The sequence below is a fragment of the Mesoplodon mirus genome, assembly GCF_964341445.2.
Source record: "Mesoplodon mirus genome assembly, chromosome: 7".
NCBI classification, from domain to species: Eukaryota; Metazoa; Chordata; class Mammalia; order Artiodactyla; family Ziphiidae; genus Mesoplodon; species Mesoplodon mirus.
This window is the reverse complement of record NC_138983.1, coordinates 30,637,388-30,657,843: the sequence shown is the minus strand read 5'-3', so window position 1 is coordinate 30,657,843 and position 20,456 is coordinate 30,637,388. Positions and strand designations below refer to the sequence as shown.

Sequence of the window (20,456 nt, the reverse complement as noted above, 5' to 3'; positions counted from 1 at the left end):
TGCAGTTAGAGGAATGATGAAGTTCCATGTTTAATCCTAAATCACGTAGTAGCTACTCTTACATCACTAGCCTCAGTATATACTAGGATCCTTTATAATAAAACAAACCCAAAACTTGTACTCCAAGTGCAGATGACTTGCCAGAGTCAAGATTAACAATACTTATCATGGTCAAAGCCTCAAAAAATGGCTTCCAGGAACTAGGGTATTACTGGCACTCTATTGCTAAGTGCCTTATTTTTCTTGACGTTGGGTTGTAGAATCTTCTCATGTAACATGTGCTTTGAGTCAAAAGCAACATTTTACTTACATCCTGGGGATCCTAGGGTAATGACAAATGATGATGACAATGATAAACAAATTCTGTATTTGTAGTTATGGCTAAAAGTCCTGGTTTGGCTCTGTTTTTGTGACCATCATGATCCTCTCTGGCGAATTCACACTTTTCTTTTACTTGCTTTATAACACTTGTAAAATGCATATGCAAAAATACTAAGAACTTAAAATTTGAATAAAAGAGGAAGAAAGGAAGGAGGTAGGGAGAGAGGGAAGGAAGAGAGAGGACCTGAGGAAGGAAGGGAGAGAAGAAGGAAAGAAAAAAGAGAAGAAAGAAAAACGTGGGTGTGGAATCTTCCTACCCAGGAAAATTAGCCTCAATATAATTGCATATGTGAAATAATGCCCCAGGGTCTGAAGTTAAGGCTAAATTTTCAACAGTTTGTTGGTATACTTTTAGATGTTTTTTTTTTTTACTATGAGAATAATCTAATTCTAGAAACATAACTGATATAGCATCAGAAGACTCTGCCTTAAACACATGATTTACTTTGTGGTGTTGTCTCATGGTTACTTTTTTCCCCCACATGATATTCTCATACTTGTATATGATTATGGTGAGGATTATATTTTTGTTACTTACTCTTTGTCATGCCTAAAACTATCTGAATGTTAGTGTTAATCAGTTATGTTTGAGGGTGTCCAAGAATGCAAACATCTCCTATAAGATATTATTTTTATTTTACAATTATATTATTAGCTTTAAGCAGGATATAGCTCTAATGCTAAGGAATTAAGACTGGGCAATAGTGATTTGTTTGAGGCTTTTGCTGCAGTGTAAAGAAGATTTCTATGGTTCAAGATAATATCTGGATCCTAATGGTTGTAGAAAATATGTAGGTTAGAGATTGTACTAGATCTATAATAATTAACAAAATAAAATTGCACAAGTACAGTGTGGAGGAAACAGGCTTAGTGGTGTACAATGGTATTAGATAGTATAAGTCAACAGTGTGAAACAAATTCTAAAACTATTTTGATCTTGAGCTGTATTAATATAATAACTATAACAAAAGAGGAAAGAATTTACTTTATTCTGTGCTGATCATTATGGAGTTCAGATCTAGGGACATAGGCAAACTGGGACACATTCAGAAAATAGCATCTTGCATGGTGAAAGACTTTTTGCATAGAGAATAGCAGAAGAAACAAGAGTTGTATGATTTAGAGAAATGAACACCTGAGAAGCATGATAGCTATAATAGTTATGTTTTCCATTGCAAGTAAAAAAAAAAAACAACTCAAACTGGTTTTAAATAACAAAGGTAATTTATGGGCTCATATACCTCAAAAGTTCAGAGACAAGTTGGATTTTAGGTGAGGTTCAATCTAATGACATGGTTAATCTTTCTCTCTGCTTTGTAGAGTTTTGGCCAAATTGGCTGCTACCCTCTCCCTTCTTTGGGCCAAGATATCTGCTGGCAATGCTCAGAGCTTGTGTGCTTTTTCATATCAAGTGAGAGTCTGAAAAACATTTTTCTTCCCATAGCTCAATGGAAGAAAAGAATTTTCTTTCCCCAAGTCCCTAGTAAATATCTCTTGTATCTTATTGGCCAGAGATGTGACACACGCCAATCTTAGAACAAATTATAGGGGCCGTGGTGGTCATGTGTGCAAATTATCTTAGCTAATCAGAAATCTACCTCTTGAGCAGAGATATTATATCCATTAGGATAGAATTCTCAGGAGAAACAGAACCAGTAGGAGATATAAATACATATACACACATACACATCATATATATAGAGAGAGAGAGAGACAGAGAGACAGAGAGAGACAGAGAGAGAGACAGAGAGAGAGAGAGATTTATCTCAAGGAATTGGCTCGCATTGTGGGGACTGGCAAGTCTGAAATGGTAGGGCAGACCAGCAGACTGGAAACTATGATAGGAGATGATATTATAGTCTTGAGATTGAATTTCTTTTCCTCTGGGGAACCTCATTTTTTGCTCTTAAGGCCTTTCATCTGATCAGATGACACACACCCACATTATGGAAGGTAATATCCTTTACTTACAGGGAACTGACTGTAATGGTAACCACATCTAAAAAAACCTTCACAGCAATACCTAGATCATTGTTTGATTAAATAACTGGGTACTTTTGCCAAGCCAAGTTGACATAAACAATCATGGATATGATCATTCTCTCCCAAGATACAAGGCTGAAATTTTGACGTCCTGTTGGAAAAAAGAGACTGGCAACTAAGAGGTAGCCAGCAAGTATCGCTTACCATAACTAACAATAGATATGTAACGGGCTGCCATGGGTTTTTAATTGTTTTCCATGGACTGGTACCTGGGACAAAAGTTATAGAAATAGTGAGGTAACAGCCAGCAACTTCACTAAAAACCAACTGACTAAAAAAAAATTAAAAAAAAACAAAAACCAATAGGGAGTTTTTATTTACTGGGAATGTTCAAACACAGGCTAAATGACTGTGAGGTAAGGTCTAAAATTTAAGTCCAGTATTATGTGTTCTTGACATTTAGGGAAAGCTGTAAGAATCTTAAATGGCCTAACCACAACTTTTCTTCCCCACTGTGCTTCCACAGAGAAAGTTCCTAGCCAAACAACACTCCTTATCAAAGGGATCAGGCATAATACCTGCTCATCCCTGAGTAGCAGGTTTCAGTTCCCTGCCAGCCCGTGGAATTATTCAAACAAGCCAACACATCCTTTCTTGGGCATGCGGCACCCTACCCTATTGATACCATAAAATCTGCTTCTCACAGCCTGTCCGTCCACTCTGTTCCTGAGTGTAGCACCCATGTAGCCATGCGTGGCATTTGGTGTCCTCCTCCCCTGGGCTGTGAGTGGATGTGATTAATAAACTCCTGTCAGTCTCATCTGTCCAGTGTCGGGTGCTGTGTGTTCACTTGACCATTTCCATAATTTTAGAATCGGAATCCCTTCCTCACCAACGGGGTGAATGAGATATGATTAAAACAATGAGTCTTCTCCCCACCCTGCCCTCCGGCAGTGATGGTGGAAAGGGAAAAGATTCAAACATCAATTAAATAATTGGAACAAATGATTTGTGAGTTGCCTTCCAATCCCAAGATTCTACTATTTCTGTTTTCAATGCTAGTATTAGCATTCATTTTATATTTTCCAAATACAGCCATAGCAATTTGTCTGTCTCTCTACTATTAGCACCCATGAGATTGTTTTGCAAACTGTTTATTTATATACCTTTCTCTCAGCTCAAAGCTCAGAAAGCCACGATTTATTAATCTGTTTATACCTCAGAATAGCATAATGCCTGACATATAGCAGATATTTAGTGACTATTTGGTGAGTAAATCTGAAAATCACTTTGACCATTGGAATTTGAGAAAAAATTACCAATGAGCTGTGAAATTCTCCTTAAACAACATAACATATAAGTAAATATCATAGATATGAATTCCCCAACACTGTTGAAATCCACCCTCACTCCATACACCTGTAGATGGAGGGAATGAGGTCTTGGAATGTTGCCCAATTTTTCTCTTCTCATTCCCCTTCCAAAATGCATGCCAGTTGCCCTAGGGCTTCTGAAGAACCCTGAAGGCAGCATCTCACTTTGTGTAGGAAGGAGAATTAATATAGCTGTAAGGTGATCCCAACTCCTTGCCTGTCTGTTAATTCTGAATGCTCCATTCACTTCAGAATCCCTGCTGAGAGCTAAAACATTGCTTCTGTAAGAAGGCGTTTATTTTAGGCCTAGTTTCATTTTTCAAGTGTGCAGCTGCACAGCACCCCTATCCTGAATTATGTGAAGAATATGGAGAAAGCTAAAATGGTTGGCTTGAAGATGTTTGACATATAATAAGTAATAAAACATAAAGAAAAATGATATTTAAATTGGTTTACTAGTTAAAAGTTTATTTTTTTCCAGTTTTATTGAGACAATAATTGACATATAACACTGTACAAGTTTAAGGTGTCCAGCATAATGATTTGACTTACATATATTATGAAATGATTACAACAATGTTTAGTTAACAGACATCATCTCATATAAATACAAAAGAGAAAGGGATTTTTTTTCCTTGTGATGAGGGCTCTTAGGATTTATCCTCTTAACAACTTTCATAAATACCACACAGTAGTGTTAACTATAGTCATCGTGTTGTACATTACACCCCTAGTACTTATTTGTCTTATTTATCTGGAAGTTTGTACCTTTTGGCCACCTTCATTCAATTCAGTACTTATTTGTCTTATTTATTTGGAAGTTTGTACCTTTTGACCACCTTCATTCAATTCCCCTTACCTCATCCCCCACCTCTGGTAACCACAAATCTCATCTCTTTTTTTACGAGCATGGTTCTCTCTCTCTCTCTCTCTCTCTCTTTCAATCTCAAGATTTCACATATAAATGAGATCATACAGTATTTGTCTTTCTCTGTCTGACTTAGCATAATGCTCTCAAGGTCCATCCATGTTGTCACAAATCACAAGATTTTCTTCTTTTTTATGGCTGAATAATACATATATACACATCTCAAGTTCTTTATCCATTCATCCATTGACAGACACTTAGGTTGTTTTCATGTCTTGACTATTGTAAATAATGCTGTTATGAACATGAGTGTGCCGATATCGCTTCAACATAGTGTTTTTATTTCTTTTGGATATATTCCCAGAATTGGAATTGCTAGATGATATGGTAGTTCTATTTTTAATTTTTTGAGGAACCTCTATACTGTTTTCCATAGTGGCTATACCAGTTTACACTCCCACCAACAGTGTACAGGTGTTTATTCTTTTGAGAGAATGGCATATGTTTCTTTTCCCAGCCCAGAGATATAAGAATTTTTTTTTAGAAAAAATAAATAAAAGGACTGGTCTGACCAGCACATTTTTCTAATTCATAAACTTATATACCTTCACAAGGTATAAAATAAATTGTGTTTATTAGCAAGAATAAAATTATGTTAAACCACCTCTGGTGTTGAAACCAAAGATATAGAGTTTCCATATCTGTATGTCCTTATATAGTACAAAGCATGTGGTTGGCACTTAGTAAACGTATATTGGTTAATAATAAGCTAATAATAGACTGTGCTCCCTTTCATTGATCCTAGACCTTAAGAAAGACTTTAATATGACATAAGTGTTTTTTCCATCTCCTGGGTTTATCCCCAGTAAACAGATCCGAGCCATCCTGGGCCAGTTCAGCCAGGCAGAAGCCTTACTAATGAAAGCTGGAGTGCAACCAGGGACTTTGGATGGAGTTCTTTTGGATCTTGGGTGTTCCTCCATGCAACTTGATACCCCTGAAAGAGGTTTTTCCCTTCGGAAGGATGGCCCCTTGGACATGAGAATGGATGGTTGCAGGTGAGTATTGATAAAGCATTTCTCCTCATAACGAAATCAATTTCTCAAAAACACTCTGAATTTAATTTCCTTTTAAGACTGTAGAATTCCCATCACATGCCCACACCTAACACTATCCATACATAATAAATCAGTTTTGTTTGCTACTCATTATAGACTTTAGTCTTTCTCTAGATTTGGGATTCTAAAAGAAAAAATCATTGCAGTCTTTACACAGAGTAGTGAAGAGGATAACTTTAATACTGATTTTCTTTTTTACAGATACAACGTGATCTTTTAAACTACTAACAATATTAATATGATACTGAAGCAATGGTTTCATTTTGGTGCAGGCCCAACTATGCCTTTTGTGAAAAGTAAAAGGAACTATATTTAATGCATATTCTTTTGAATACTGCATAAAAGGCAAGATCCTAGAGGTCAGCAATTGTGTGTTCTGTCCTGTTTCTTGTACAGTCACTTGGATTCAACCTTCTCCAGGGAAACTAAAACTTATGGTACTAAATCAGACACAGTACTATGTGTAAGACAGCTTTACACCTCCTCTTCATTCCTCACCACCTTGGAAATACATTTGTTCTCCATCATTTAAATAGGTAATATATATTAAATAACACAAAGAGGGTCACATTCTAGGAAAGTATAGGATAATTTCTTTTAAATCTAAATTAATTTTAAAAGCTTAGATTAGCACTTGTCTCTATGCCCAACACTGGCCCAGGAACTGAATAGCCTGTACCTACGAAACAAAGCTTAAGCATGTTTTTCTCATTTTATGCACCCCCTCCACCAAATTATTTATCATGGCCCCTACATTTGGGAAGCTTACTTTCTAAAAGAACATTAGTCTTTCTTCTATCTAAATTTGTAAGCTATTCTGTTACTAATCTGCAATTCTAGACCTGCACAAACATTTCTACTGAAACAAATGTATTTTCCAACATTTCTTCCAATCTGTCAGAAGGACCTTTACATGAGAAATTTAATGTCCAATTTAAGTCAACAATTTAATATTGAGTTGACTTTGACTTTTTTTCCCACAGACTTCTTTGTCTCATGGTAATTGTTCACATATAGCCTTTTCCCCATGTTTTGATATGACCTGTTAACTTAGAGTGTGATTCATCTTGTTGGAACCTTTTTGTTCTGAGTCTTATACCTTCATTTGCACAAATTGGCATTCATGGAGTGAAGAATGTCATAAAAGAAAACAATAAAAATCTTTTAAAGACCAATGACTAATAGTAAAGGTCAAATATCTTCTCATGTTTGGAGACTGAGGTTGTTGTGCGGAGGTAATAAAATGTCAAGCAAATTTCTGCTGTTCCTATGTCTTACTAAGGATGCCTTCTGAAATACAGTGAACAAAGCTTCTAGTTAATAGTAATAAATCCCCATATTGTTAATGTAGAGACATCATCAGACTGTAGTCTATGAATGAGGAGGGTTCCTGAGGTTCTCCCCTAAGAACATGAAAATAAGCCCTCGAGAATTAAACTCTAAGTCAGTATGTAATGGATAATAATAGTATTGAGCAAATGTATCTTGAAAAGCTGGGTGGCTTCCAGGTAGATAGCATAGGCTGTAAGCTAATCAGAAATGTTAATATATCTGAAGAAAGTTCATGGCATTCAGAAAGGAGTTGGTTCACATGAATTCATAGACAAGGGAAAGTTGGAGATGCAAATATATTTAATGCTAATCTAAGTGGTATTATGGGAAGAGGGAGTCCAAGCCAATAAATTTGGCCAGTCAGATCCTGGAAGCTGATATTTCCCTGTGATGAAGATGGGTGCAAGAGGCTTTCTTAACCTGTTGCCATTTAACACTGGAATCTTACAGCATAGTTAATTCTGTACTACCCCAAGTTCAACAGTAGCTTTCAGATTATAAATTCTCATATAGCAGAAAGAAGTTCCCAGCTTCAAGGACTTGCAGGTCTAGCTCTGTTGTCAGTTGTATTCTTCACTAGAAGGTAATAATGAGTTGCCATAAATTATGGCAATATTTATGCAATAAATTATGTTAATATTTTCTCTCCCTCCTGAGTGTAGTCATTTGTAAGTTGGTGATCTCTGGAGGACTGACAAGATCTCTTAACTTTTGATTTGGAAGGGCAGATTTTGTATGTTGGCTTCTTCACTGTTTGAATGCCTATTCTGAAGCCTCTTAACAGCCTATCAGTTTTCCAGAGTATTGCCCCTTTTGCCTTGTAGCCCTGTGGAAACAAGTTGGCCAAAAAAGTTCGTTCGTTTTTTTCCGTAAGATGGCTCTAGTAGCCCTTTGTTGTCTTTCACTTCATTCAAAACAATTTTGTTAGATTGTATTGTGACAGCTGTCAAATCACCATGCATTAAAAAAAACATCAAAATTGGTGAATTTTTGTGTAGCCATTTAATATTGAAGATGGAAGGAAAAAAACAACATTTTCAGCATATTATGCTTTATTATTTCAAGAAAGGTAAAAACACAACTGAAATGCAAAAAAAAAAATTAGTGTAGTGTATGGAGAAGATGCTGTGACTGATCAAATGTGTCAAAAGTGGTTTGTGAAGTTTTGTGCTGGAGATTGCTCACTGGACAATGCTCCGTGGTCAGGTAGATCAGTTGAAGATGATAGCAATCAAATTGAGACATTAGTTGAGAACAGTCAATGTTATACCATGCAGGAGATAGCCGACATACTCAAAATATCCAAATCAAGCGTTGAAAATCATTTGCACCAGCTTGGTTATGTTAATCGCTTTGATGTTTGTGTTCCACATAAGTTAGCAAAAAAAAAAACCTTCTTGACCATATTTCTGCATGCGATTCTCTACTGAAACTAATGAAAACTTCCATTCTTAAAACAAATTGTGACAGGTGATGAAAAGTGGATACTGTACAATAATGTGGATTGGAAGAGATTGTGGGGCAAGTGAAATGAACCACCACCAACCACACAAAACACTGGTCTTCATCCAAAGAGGGTGATATATGGTGGGATTGGAAGGGAGCCCTTATTATGAGCTCCTTCCAGAAAACCAAACGATTAATTCCAACAAGTACTGCTCCCAATTAGACCAACTGAAAGCAGCACTTGACGAAAAGTGTCCGGAATTAGTCAACAGAAAATGCATAATCTTCCAACAGGATAACGCAAGACCACATGTTTCTTTGATGACCAGGCAAAAACTGTTACAGCTTGGCTGGGAAGTTCTGATTCATCTGCCGTATTCACCAGACATTGAACCTTCGGATTTCCATTTATTTCAGTCTTTACAAAATTCTCTTAAGGGAAAAAATTTCAATTCCCTGGAAGACTGTAAAAGGAACCTGGAACAGTTCTTTGCTCAAAAAGATAAAAAAGTTTTGGGAAGATGGAATTATGAAGAAAAATGGCAGAAGGTAGTGGAACAAAATGGTGAATACGTTCTTCAATAACATTCTTGGTGAAAATGAAAAATGTCTTTTATTTTTACCTAAAAACCGAAGGAACTTTTTGGCTAACCCAATACACTGCTATTCTATGTGAACATGAGAGTAAAATAAAATTATGCCTATTATCCACTGAACTGTATTTGAGCAAAACGCTCTTTTAATTTTCTTACTTAAAAGTAGAAAGGTATTTAAAAAAATGCTGAGTACATCCATACTAATCTTAGAATTGTCCTGATAGACCTGTACATGTAGTCTATGAGTCTGAATTTACCATCACTAACAAGTTTCATTCTGATGCTTGGTGGTTTGGGCAGTTGAATTAACAGCTAGGTAAGATCTAACAGAGATTTTTCAGTTAGACCAAGAATGATGTTTGGCAAATTTAGGAATGGACAAGATCTAAAGGACAGTGACATTCATTGAGTTTCTCTGTCCCAGGTATTATACTATCTAGTTTATAATTGCGTGAACCCTTAATTCTGTCAACAATTCTGTTAGGTAAGCATTGTTACTTTCATTTTACAGGTTAGAAATTGAGGCTCCAATAGGTTCAAAAGTTTACACAATATGAGTAGCAAGGCTATGATTCTGATCGAGGTTGATCTGACTCTATAGACCAAATCTTTGTCCTTAAAAGCTGTTATTGAAGGAGCAAAGCCTGTTGAGATGGAAATAGGCTACCTTATAGGATGTTCATTGATCTGGGAGTACCATGGCAGTCAAAAAGAAAAAAAAGAAGAATCACAGGATCTGGAAAACAAGGTTACACACACACACACACACACAAAGAGAGAGAGAGAGAGAGAGAGAGAGAGAGAGATGGAGGTCATGGCGAAATAGGGGACAAGCCAAGCACAATAACAAAATTATTTTCCTGGTGGTACTAGACATGTTAACAAGGTGCAATGTAGTATTTTTAAGGACAGATTCAGGTATTCCTTATCATCCCCACTCTGATTGATGGTCAGGTCTTAAAGCTACTATATCCTTCTTACTTAAAGTCATTACAGTATGGTACCAACAATCAATCCAACATATTAACTACAGGAGAGAGAACTGTACTATTAGCAAGGCTATCTTTCTAATAATTAAGATCTCAGTTAGCTCATCACTTAAAATTCCTTGACACATTTCCCTAAATTAAGGTAAATTGGAATGGCCTGACAAAGTGAATGCTATTTCCTGTTACTATAATTTATTCTATTTGACCAGAGGTTGGTATTGCTTTGTCTCCTCCACCTGAAATTACCATCTAGGCCTGTTTAATATTGTTTGTTAATTACCAGATTTTACCCCATGGTGACTTTTGTCATGGGTGTATAAGCCCATATTGTTAACAATTTGAAATAATATATGTTATTACTATTAAGGTTGTTCTAGTTTTTGTGAGGGAAACTGACCAGCAGTATCTTCTTTTTTAGACTTTCTAAATTCAATTTGTACCCTCATATAAATAGTTGGTTACTTTACAGTCTTAGATTTAGTTAAGTTCCTGAGATCTAGGCTCATTTAAATATCAGTCAGTAAGCCTTGTATCTTCTATACTAAAAAAAAAAAAAAAAAAATCAAGCAGTAATTTAAATTTGAACAAACTAAATCCAAAACATTTTCCATTATTTTAGTTTAGGAGAAATCTTCATAAGGAATAATAACTTCTTTCTGAATTAAAGGCTAATAAAGCATTTTAACTTTCTGCTGCCCTTGACCTTAATGAATGTCACACACAGTCCCACTTGCCATAATCATGGGTATTTGAAATGGAAAATCTATTTCATTTGTGTAAGATTTCAGTCTGTGACTTTAAAAACCTCATAAGACCTCTTAGACTATGTGTGTATGCCTGACTTTATGTCTCAGTACTCTGAAGTTTCACCTCTTGTCAATGAAAACTGATGTCAGTGAACTAATTGGCTCTTCTTCTGCGTAGGTACCCTGACATGCCCACCGCAGCTGATGTTGTGAACGCTTTAGATCAACAGGCACTTGCATCCATCCTGAGAACATACGGGGAGGAGAAGCATGCCAAGAAAATCGCTTCAGCAATCGTTCAGGCACGCAGCATCTACCCCATCACCAGAACCCAGCAGCTTGCCAGCATCGTTGCAGGTACCCTCATTAATTCTGAACAGTGTCTGAGAGAAGAAAAAAAAAAAAAATATATATATATATATATACACACAAACACACACACACATCTATGTGTGTGTGTGTATATATATATATATATATATATATGAATCCCCCCAAACTCCCAGAGGGATTCATTTGTACTTGAAATCATGCAGGATAGAATCTTGCCTATCCTTCTCTTATGCCACCTTTCTTTGGATTTGCAAGCTTCCCCCCTCCAACGCCTCTCCCCCACACACAATTTTTAAAAATATACTGTAGTTTGCTGATTAGTTTAATAATAGAAATTTTCTGTGCATGAGGTGATTTATCATTTGTGCCTACCAAGGTGAAACGTGGAATGACAAGAGCAGAAGAATTTCTCTATCCATTACAGTGGTTGATAAGCATCCTGTATAAGATATGACATTACCTCTCTTAGTTTCACATTTCTGCATTTTAATATTTTGGGCAAAAGGAGAATTGCATTGCCCAACTGCTAAAATAAAATCCAGTGACTCATACATCTATTCTAAACAACCAGCTAACAAAGGGTATGTGATGTATAGGTTACTCCACTTTGTGAATGCTAACTAAATCAGCCTGAGGGGCTTATTGAAACATTTCATCTTTTCTGCTGTTCACCACCATAAACCTCTTGAACCTAAGTATAGCTAGGAGGTGCTTTATTATAGCCTTTCTGTCTGAAGCCAAAGTTGTTTCACAGCTGTGTTCCATGATGAAAGTTTTCCAAGGCAAAAATATAAATCCTGAAGTTATTTAACAGAATTCCAGTGGTAAATTCTTCATCTTGTTGGACCATCTGAAACTCTACATCATTTTTATTTACCAAATGTAATAAGATTTTTTTTAGTAGTTCCTATTAAGTTACTTTAAGTAGCTAAAGATGTAGAAAAAAGGAATATTTGTATAGCTTGTAAAAAGAACCTAATATTAGTTGCCTCCCTCTTAATATCATACATAGTTTAAGGAATAAAACTTAATTATAAATTCACTCAGATTGAGATTTAGAGGTCATATAGCAACTATTTTATAACAATTTAATAAAACGATATTCTATTTAGTTATTAAGAGTTGACCAAGTCTTTAATTTTTTAAGCCGCATACTTCAAGGCCTCAAAGCCCTTCCAACTTACCACTGAGATTCCTGTAGGAAAGTACGAGTAAAATCTTGCAGGTTATGTGAGCATAAAATATTCCATGATTTTCTTCCCCCAAAACGTTTATCCTAGCAGGCTGACATCACATTCACCCTGTCTTCTGTCCCTTCCTTTCTTCCTACTCCATACTCACTAACACATCTCCACCTTATCCTTTCTGTCATTCTTTAACTAGCTATGTTCTCTGTCTCCCATTTTGGAAAGAAGAGCAGTGAGAAGTCACATTTTTTTTTTTTTATTGATAAGAAAATCCAGAATTTTCTGTGCTGAAAATGAGGACTCGGGGTAGAGGGCATCCTAGAGATCATCCAGTCAAAAAGCCTCATCTGATAACTGAAGAAACTAAGGCTCAGGGAGGGTGAGCAATTTCCTCAAGAGTACAGTGGCAATGTCAATGCTAATCTAGAATTTGAGGCATCATTAGGAATCTGCCTTTAAGAAATTAAGCTAACTTTTCTGTCTCAGAACCCTAATCTGTAAACTTGGGGAAATAACACTGTGGTATCAGATAGAAATTATTTGAAGATGTAGAATAGGTACATAAGTATTTTCAGAAAGATTATGATGTGAAAAGCATATTAGGGCTGTGAAAAATGATATACTAAAAATGAGAATTTTCATGTATGTGTAGATAAAACCCAATTTTTGTAAATGCCATTAAAAAATTGAGTTCTCCATAATGAATCCATTTTTAAGGCTCAAAGCAGCCCATTTTAATACAACTTTATTGATGATAATATAATTCTTTGGAGAAGGGAAAAACAGAAAAAAATGTTTTCCATTTTGTGCTTATTTATTCAAAAAATATCTTGGGAGATGCTGTTATATACCAGGCATTTTACGAAGTACTGAAGGTAGAACGGGGAGCAAATCAGATAGAGCCTTTGTGTTCATGAAACTTACAGGCTAATAAGTGATGGAATAAAAACATGGGGTAATAAACTTGTACTTATAGTAGAAACACTCTTATTTATTGTAGTCTGAAGTTATGATTGTGTGGCTAATAGAAAAAGTTGCTTCAAGTGGAGAATCATAGAACCTGTACATATATGTATATATACACATATACATTCATATATATAAATACCTATATATATGGACATGGTTGGGTCCTAACTGCAGTCCCACAAAACCCATTCTTACATAAACCACACCCATGGCATATATTCTTTTTTTTTTAACATCTTTATTGGAGTATAATAGCTTTACAATGGTGTGTTAGTTTCTGCTTTATAACAAAGTGAATCATCTATACATATACATATATCCCTGTATCTCCTCCCTCTTTCATCTCCATCCCAACCTCCCTATTCCACCCCTCTAAGTGGTCACAAAGCACCGAGTTGATCTCCCTGTGCTATGTGGCTGCTTCCCAGTAGCTATCTATTTTACATTTGATAGTGTATATATGTCCATGCCACTCTTTCACTTTGTCCCAGTTTACCCTTCCCCCTCCCCATATCCTCAAGTCCATTCTCTACATCTGCGTCTTTATTCCCGTCCTGCGCCTAGGTTCTTCAGAACCATTATTATTATTTTTTTAGATGCCATATATATATGTTAGCATATGGTATTTGTTTTTCTCTTTCTGACTGACTTCACTCTGTATGACAGTCTCTAGGTCCATTCACCTCACTACAAATAACTCAGTTTCGTTTCTTTTTATGGCTGAGTAATATTCCATTGTATATATGTGCCACATTTTCTTTATCCATTAATCTGTATATATTGATGGACACTTAGGTTGCTTCCATGTCCTGGCTATTGTAAATAGAGCTGCAACGAACATTGTGGTACATGACTCTTTTTGAATTATGGTTTTCTCAGGGTATATGCCCAGTAGTGGGATTGCTTGGTCATATGGTAGTTCTATATTTAGTTTTTTAAGGGAGGTTCCTTAAATACTGTTCTCCATAGTGGCTGTATCAATTTACATTCACACCAACAGTGCAAGAGGGTTCCCTTTTCTCCACACTCTCTCCAGCATTTATTGTTTGTAGATTTTTTGATGATGCCATGGCATATATTCTATAAGCTCTAATTTTATTTTTATTAAAATGAAGAATTTAAAGATACTTACAGGGTAATCTGAATGACCATATTTTCTAGATTTTCATTATTTTTGTCTTAATGATTACCTCACCCACATCTAATTTGATTGCATTTTTATGTGACTCACCTTTATAAGAGAAAAGTTTCCAAAGTCTCCAACTTAGTATTCATGGAAACAGCAACTGTCTTTCCTTTTGCATTCATATTTCACCAGTTCATGTGATATTTCATTAAACTATGTATTGACAATATAAGTGCTCTGGGCTATAAGCATACAGTTCTTTTGGTGGGAGCAGGACTATATGGAATTCTAGATAGTAGAATACAATTTGTTTAGTAGAGAAAGGGATTAATCTGTCAAGTACATTGAATAGAAGTCTCTTAAGAGAGCTGCTTCATAAGGAAATATGGGAAGCAATGGAGGGCCCAAGAAGGTTTCTATATTAGTTTCATAGTACTGCTGTAACAAAGTACCACATACTAGGTGGCTTAAAACAACAGAAAGTTATTCTTCCACAGTTCTAGAGGCTAGAAGTCCCAAACCAAGGTATCAGCAAGGCTCTGGGTGAAGAGCTTCCTTGACTATTCCTAGTTTCTGGTGGTTTCCAGCAGTCCTTGGTATCCTTGGCTTGTAGATGCATCACTAAGTCTCTGCCTCCATCATCACATGGTGTTCTCCCTGTTCATCTGTCTTTGTGTACACATTTCCCTTATTATAAGGACACCAGTCATGTTTGATATAGGGCCCACCCTAATCCAGTATATACTCATCTTAATTTGATTATATCTGCAAAGTTCCTATTTCTAAATAAAGTCACACTCACTGGTTTCCAGTGGACATGAACTATGGGGGACACTGTTCAACCCCATACAGTTCCTAAACAATATCTTTATTTAACAAACATGTATTTTAGCAGGCTATAATATGCAGTGATTATATTTGAATGTCTTTTCTGGTTCTTAATAAATTCATACTAAACACGTTCAATATTATCAAGCACTTTGGGAAATATGCCACTGTTCCTGACACATAGTAAAAGCCACGTATGGACAAAAATATAAATCACTTCCTTTGCTTTCAAAAAGCTAATCATCTATCAGAACAAAAAAGACCACCACACTTGTAATCACAATATACTTAGTGGAATTATATAATAATTAAAGTGATTAAGCTGTATTTATAAAACCTAAAGCCTAGTGCCTTTTGCTAGTACAAATAACTACAGTTCTAGTATTCTTCCAGATCATGGGAGCTCCAGAAGACAGATTTGGGGCTCTAGGATGGAATAGAACACTTACAACTACCATGAATTCCTTTGTAAATTACCAGTCAGCAATTTGTAAGGTAATTCCAAAAACAACCTGAAGGACTTCACTGATTATATGCACTATTCAGAACTCCTAGCCAGGAATTTTCATATAAATAACACATATACAGTGTTCCCTTCACTAAAGTTCCCTACACCTACCCTTTCCTGTGGCTAATGTCAGCTCTTCCTTTTGAGCTTAGTTGAAATGTCACTTCCTTTAGAAGTTTTTTCCAGTCCTACACAAATTATTTGAGATTCTCTTCTTTTTGCTCCCATAGCACTGTATTAGCCTGTCACAGCATTTATGCTGTTCTTGTTGCTTGTTTACTATTTATCTTTTCCTCTATACCTATACTGTCCAATACAGTTGCCACTAGCCACATGTGTCTGTGGAGCTCTTGAAATGTGGTTGCTGTAAATTGAGAGGTGCCATATATGCAAAATACACACCAGATTTTGAAGCTTAGTTAGAATAAAGAATTTAATATGTCTCAAAACTTTTTATGTGCATTATATGTTGAAATGGAAACTGAATCTCCCATACCAAAATGGTCTAACAACATTAACACTAAAGTACTCAGGTAAATTAGAAAACACACATTGCCCTCCCTTATAATTTTGGGATACTCTGAAGAAAAATAATTCTCTGATAAACTATTTTTACTAATAAGAATCTTTAAAGATGGGAAGTGGTACATATGAAAATACTCAAGCTCCTCAGGAAAGAAATTTATGCACTTAATTTTGACAAAATGGCTGTGGTTTTAGATCTTGCAGAATTAATGTATATCCGATTTATGTAGGCTTAAAAATGGTATTGGTGGGCTTCCGTGGTGGTGCAGTGGTTGAGAGTCTGCCTGCCAATGCAGGGGACACGGGTTCGTGCCCTGGTCCGGGAAGATCCCACATGCCGTGGAGCAGCTGGGCCCGTGAGCCATGGCCACTGAGCCTGCGCGTCCGGAGCCTGTGCTCCGCAACGGGAGAGGCCACAACAGTGAAAGGCCCGCGTACCGGAAAAAAAAAAAAAAAAAAAAAAAGGTATTGGTTCTGGATATCCCTTTGAATAACAAAGTCTGATTATTTTCCTTAATAAGCTGTTCATATTTCATTAGAGCTATCCTGTATTCCATTTCTCTTTCAATTCTCTGGATACATCAAGGGAAAAAAAGTCATTTAATATTAAATTCAGTAGGTGAAATGAAAGACTTCATTTAATTGTTTATGATTTTCAAAATGATTTAGAATTCATCCTAGATCAAAATAAATGTATGTGATAAACTTGAAAAAAATAATAATCTTAATTATTAAATTAAATCTAGTTTAATGTGAAGATCTTAATTCAGCTCCTGGTTCTACAGCTTGCTTTCTGTGTAAACTTGAACAGTTCTAGACCTTATCTTTCTCATCTTGAAATGGAAGTGAATAATGATGATGATCATTGTTATTTAGCAAATATAACCCTACTAATTATATTTTACTTAAATGAATATTGGAATTCACTTGCAGTTTCCAAGCTTATGCAAAAATCAAAGAAGTATACTGATCACTTTTCAGGTCATTGGGATTTAGATTCAAATTCACAAAATAGATAATTAATCCATTGATTATCAGTGACAGAAGGCTTATACTATCAATTTTTCAATGGGAAAAAGGCAACGGGAGGAAGCTTCTTAGATATGTCTGATTCTTGTTGATTAAATGTATAGACATTATTCTCTGACTAAAATTTTTATGTAACCTTTATTCTGACTCATGTACTGGGTACATGGCCAGAGCTTAATGAATGCCTGTTGAACAAATAAATCAATAAAAAGATGTATACGTTCTCAACCAAAGTAAAATAAACATTCAGGAAAAAAAATTGTACGTTGTTAGGTGTTACTGAGAATCAATTGTACTCTGCCCTTCACATTGAAGAGTGAGAGACCTAAGCATCAAAGTCCTCAGTATCAGTTAAAGCAGTGTGAGGAATAGGTGAGACTCCCCAAGACATGGAATCAAAAATCCTGAAGTTCTATTTCTGGTTCTGCGATTTATTTGCTTTGTGAACTTAAATAAGTCACTTATCTTCTCTGATCCTTATTTTTTCATCTGGAAAAAAGGGATAACTAGTAACTGCTATAACCAATAAATGAGATGATATTTGGAAAGTTCTCTGTGAATTTTAAAGTGTAAATACACTTGTAAGCATTTTATTCTCTCCTCTGTCCAGAACTAGGGTGATCCAGAGATCAAATAAGTGCACTAGTTAGAACGCTGAGTGTGGTCTTCTACCCTGGAATTCCTGTCCACAGCCAAGTAGTGTGATCTGTGATAGGCTGGTTGCTTCATTCCAAGCTGTTCTTCCCTTAGAGGTTATGTGAGTTTTAGAAAGAATAATCATCTTTTTCTGCATTGGTGAATATAAGGTGTATCTTTCCACGGTAGCATTGATGGCTCATGCCTCAACTTATGTTTGAAATCACTATCTTTTCCCAGTAAAATTTTGTTAATTCAGAGAGAAACCTCTGAAATGAAAAATAAAGCATTCATTAAGAAATGGGCACTGCTGTCAAATTTTAGTGGAACATAAACTTTTTCCTGATGAAGCTAATCAGACTAGTTTGCCATCCTTTTTCTGTTTTAATAACCTACAAGTTGCTTCCTCCATCTTCCCCAAAAAGGACTCTTTGTATTAATGTCGCCATAATTAAGGAATAAATGAATATGTCAGAGTTCAGTTACCACTCTAGTGGAGAATGGTATGGTCAAGCCTACAGCTGAATTTGGATGGCTTGCCAGTGAGTCATAGTTGTCATTGTTACTGCCTATGATAGTACACTTATTCTTCTGTCATTTTAAATTTCTTCAATTCAATCTGTTATACACTGTGTGTATTGGTATGGTAACTTCATGCCAATTAGCAAATGACATTTCATAAGTAAACTTATTTCTTTTTTTTAACTTAATTTATTTATTTTTTATACAGCAGGTCCTTATTATTTATCTATTTTATACATATTAGTGTATATATGTCAATCCAATCTCCCAATTCATCCCAACACCACCCCACCCCCTGCTTTCCCCCCCTTGGTGTCCATACGTTTGTTCTCTACATGTATGTCTATATTTCTGCCTTGCAAACTGGTTCATCTGTACCACTTTTCTAGATTCCACATATATGTGTTAATATATGATATTTCTTTTGCTCTTCCTGACTTACTTCATTCTGTATGACAGTCTCTAGGTCCTTCCACTTCTCTACAAATGACCCAATTTCGTTCCTTTTTATGGCTGAGTAATATTCCATTGTATATATGTACCACATCTTCTTTATCCATTCGACTGTCAGTGGGCATTTTGATTGCTTCCATGAGCTGGCACTATTGTAAATAGTGCTGCAGTGAACATTGGGGTGCATGTGTCTTTTTGAATTATGGTTTTCTCTGGGTATTTGCCCAGTAGTGCGATTGCTGGGTCATATGGTAGCTCTATTTTTAGTTTTTTAAGGAACCTCCATACTGTTCTCCATTGTGGCCATATCAATTTACATTCCCACCAACATGCAAGAAGGTCCCCTTTCCTCCACACCCTCTCCAGGATTTGTTGTTTGTAGATTTTCTGATGACGCCCATTCTAACTGGTGTGAGGTGATACCTCATTTTAGTTTTAATTTGCATTTCTCTAATAATTAGTGATGTTGAGTAGATTTTCATGTGACTCTTGGCCATCTGTATGTCTTTGGAGAAATGTCTATTTAGGTCTTTTGCCCATTTTTGGATTGGGTTGTTTGTTTTTTTAATATTGAGCTGCATGAGCTGTTTATATATTTTGTAGATTAATCCTTTGTCCATTGATTCATTAGTAAATATTTTCTCCCATTCTTAGGGTTGTCTTTTCATATTGTTTATAGTTTCCTTTGCTGTCCAAAAGCTTTGAAGTTTCATTAGGTCCCATTTGTTTATTTTTGTTTTTATTTCCATTACTCTTGGAGGTGGATCAAAAAAGATCTTGCTCTGATTTATGTCAAAGAGTGTTCTTCCTATGTTTTCCTCTAAGAGTTTTATAGTGTCTGCTCTTACATTTAGGTCTCTAATCCATTTTGAGTTTATTTTTGTGTATGGTGTTAGGGAGTACTCTAATTTCATTCTTTTACATGTAGCTGTCCAGTTTTCCTAGCACCACTTATTGAAGAGACTGTCTTTTCTCCATTGTATATCCTTGCGTCCTTTGTCATAAATTAGTTGACCATAGGTGCGTGGGTTTACCTCTGGGCTTCCTATCCTGTTCCATTGATCTATGTTTCTGTTTTGTGCCAGTACCATATTGTCTTGATTACTGTAGCTTTGTAGTATAGTCTGAAGTCAGGGAGTCTGATTTCTCCAACTCCTTTTCTTCCCCTCAAGACTGCTTTGGCTATTCGGGGTCTTTTATGTGTCCATACAAATTTTAAGATTTTTGTGTTCTAGTTCTGTAAAAAATGCCATTGGTAATTTGATACAAATTGCATTGAGTCTGTGGATTGCTTTGGATAGTAGAGTCATTTTCACAGTATTGATTCTTGCAAACCAAGAACATGGTATATCTCTCCATCGCTTTCTGTCATCTTTGATTTCTTTCATCAGTGTATTATAGTTTTTGAGTACAGGTCTTTTACCTCCTTAGGTAGGTTTATTCCTAGGTGTTTTATTCTTTTTGTTATGGTGGTGAATGGGATTGTTTCCTTAATTTCTCTTACAAAT

General features: G+C 35.8%; 1 protein-coding gene across 4 annotated transcripts in view; it reads left to right on the top strand.

Moving 5' to 3' along the window:
- The window catches only part of METTL15 (methyltransferase 15, mitochondrial 12S rRNA N4-cytidine), a 375,848-nt gene that overhangs the window by 143,559 nt on the left and 211,833 nt on the right, over positions 1-20,456 (top strand). For all 4 annotated transcript variants that reach the window (XM_082628457.1, XM_082628455.1, XM_082628454.1 and 1 more), the window contains 2 exons: positions 5,472-5,663; positions 11,011-11,189. In XM_082628457.1, the coding sequence (XP_082484583.1) occupies positions 5,472-5,663; positions 11,011-11,189 (371 nt within the window). The remainder of the gene's footprint in view (positions 1-5,471; positions 5,664-11,010; positions 11,190-20,456) is intronic.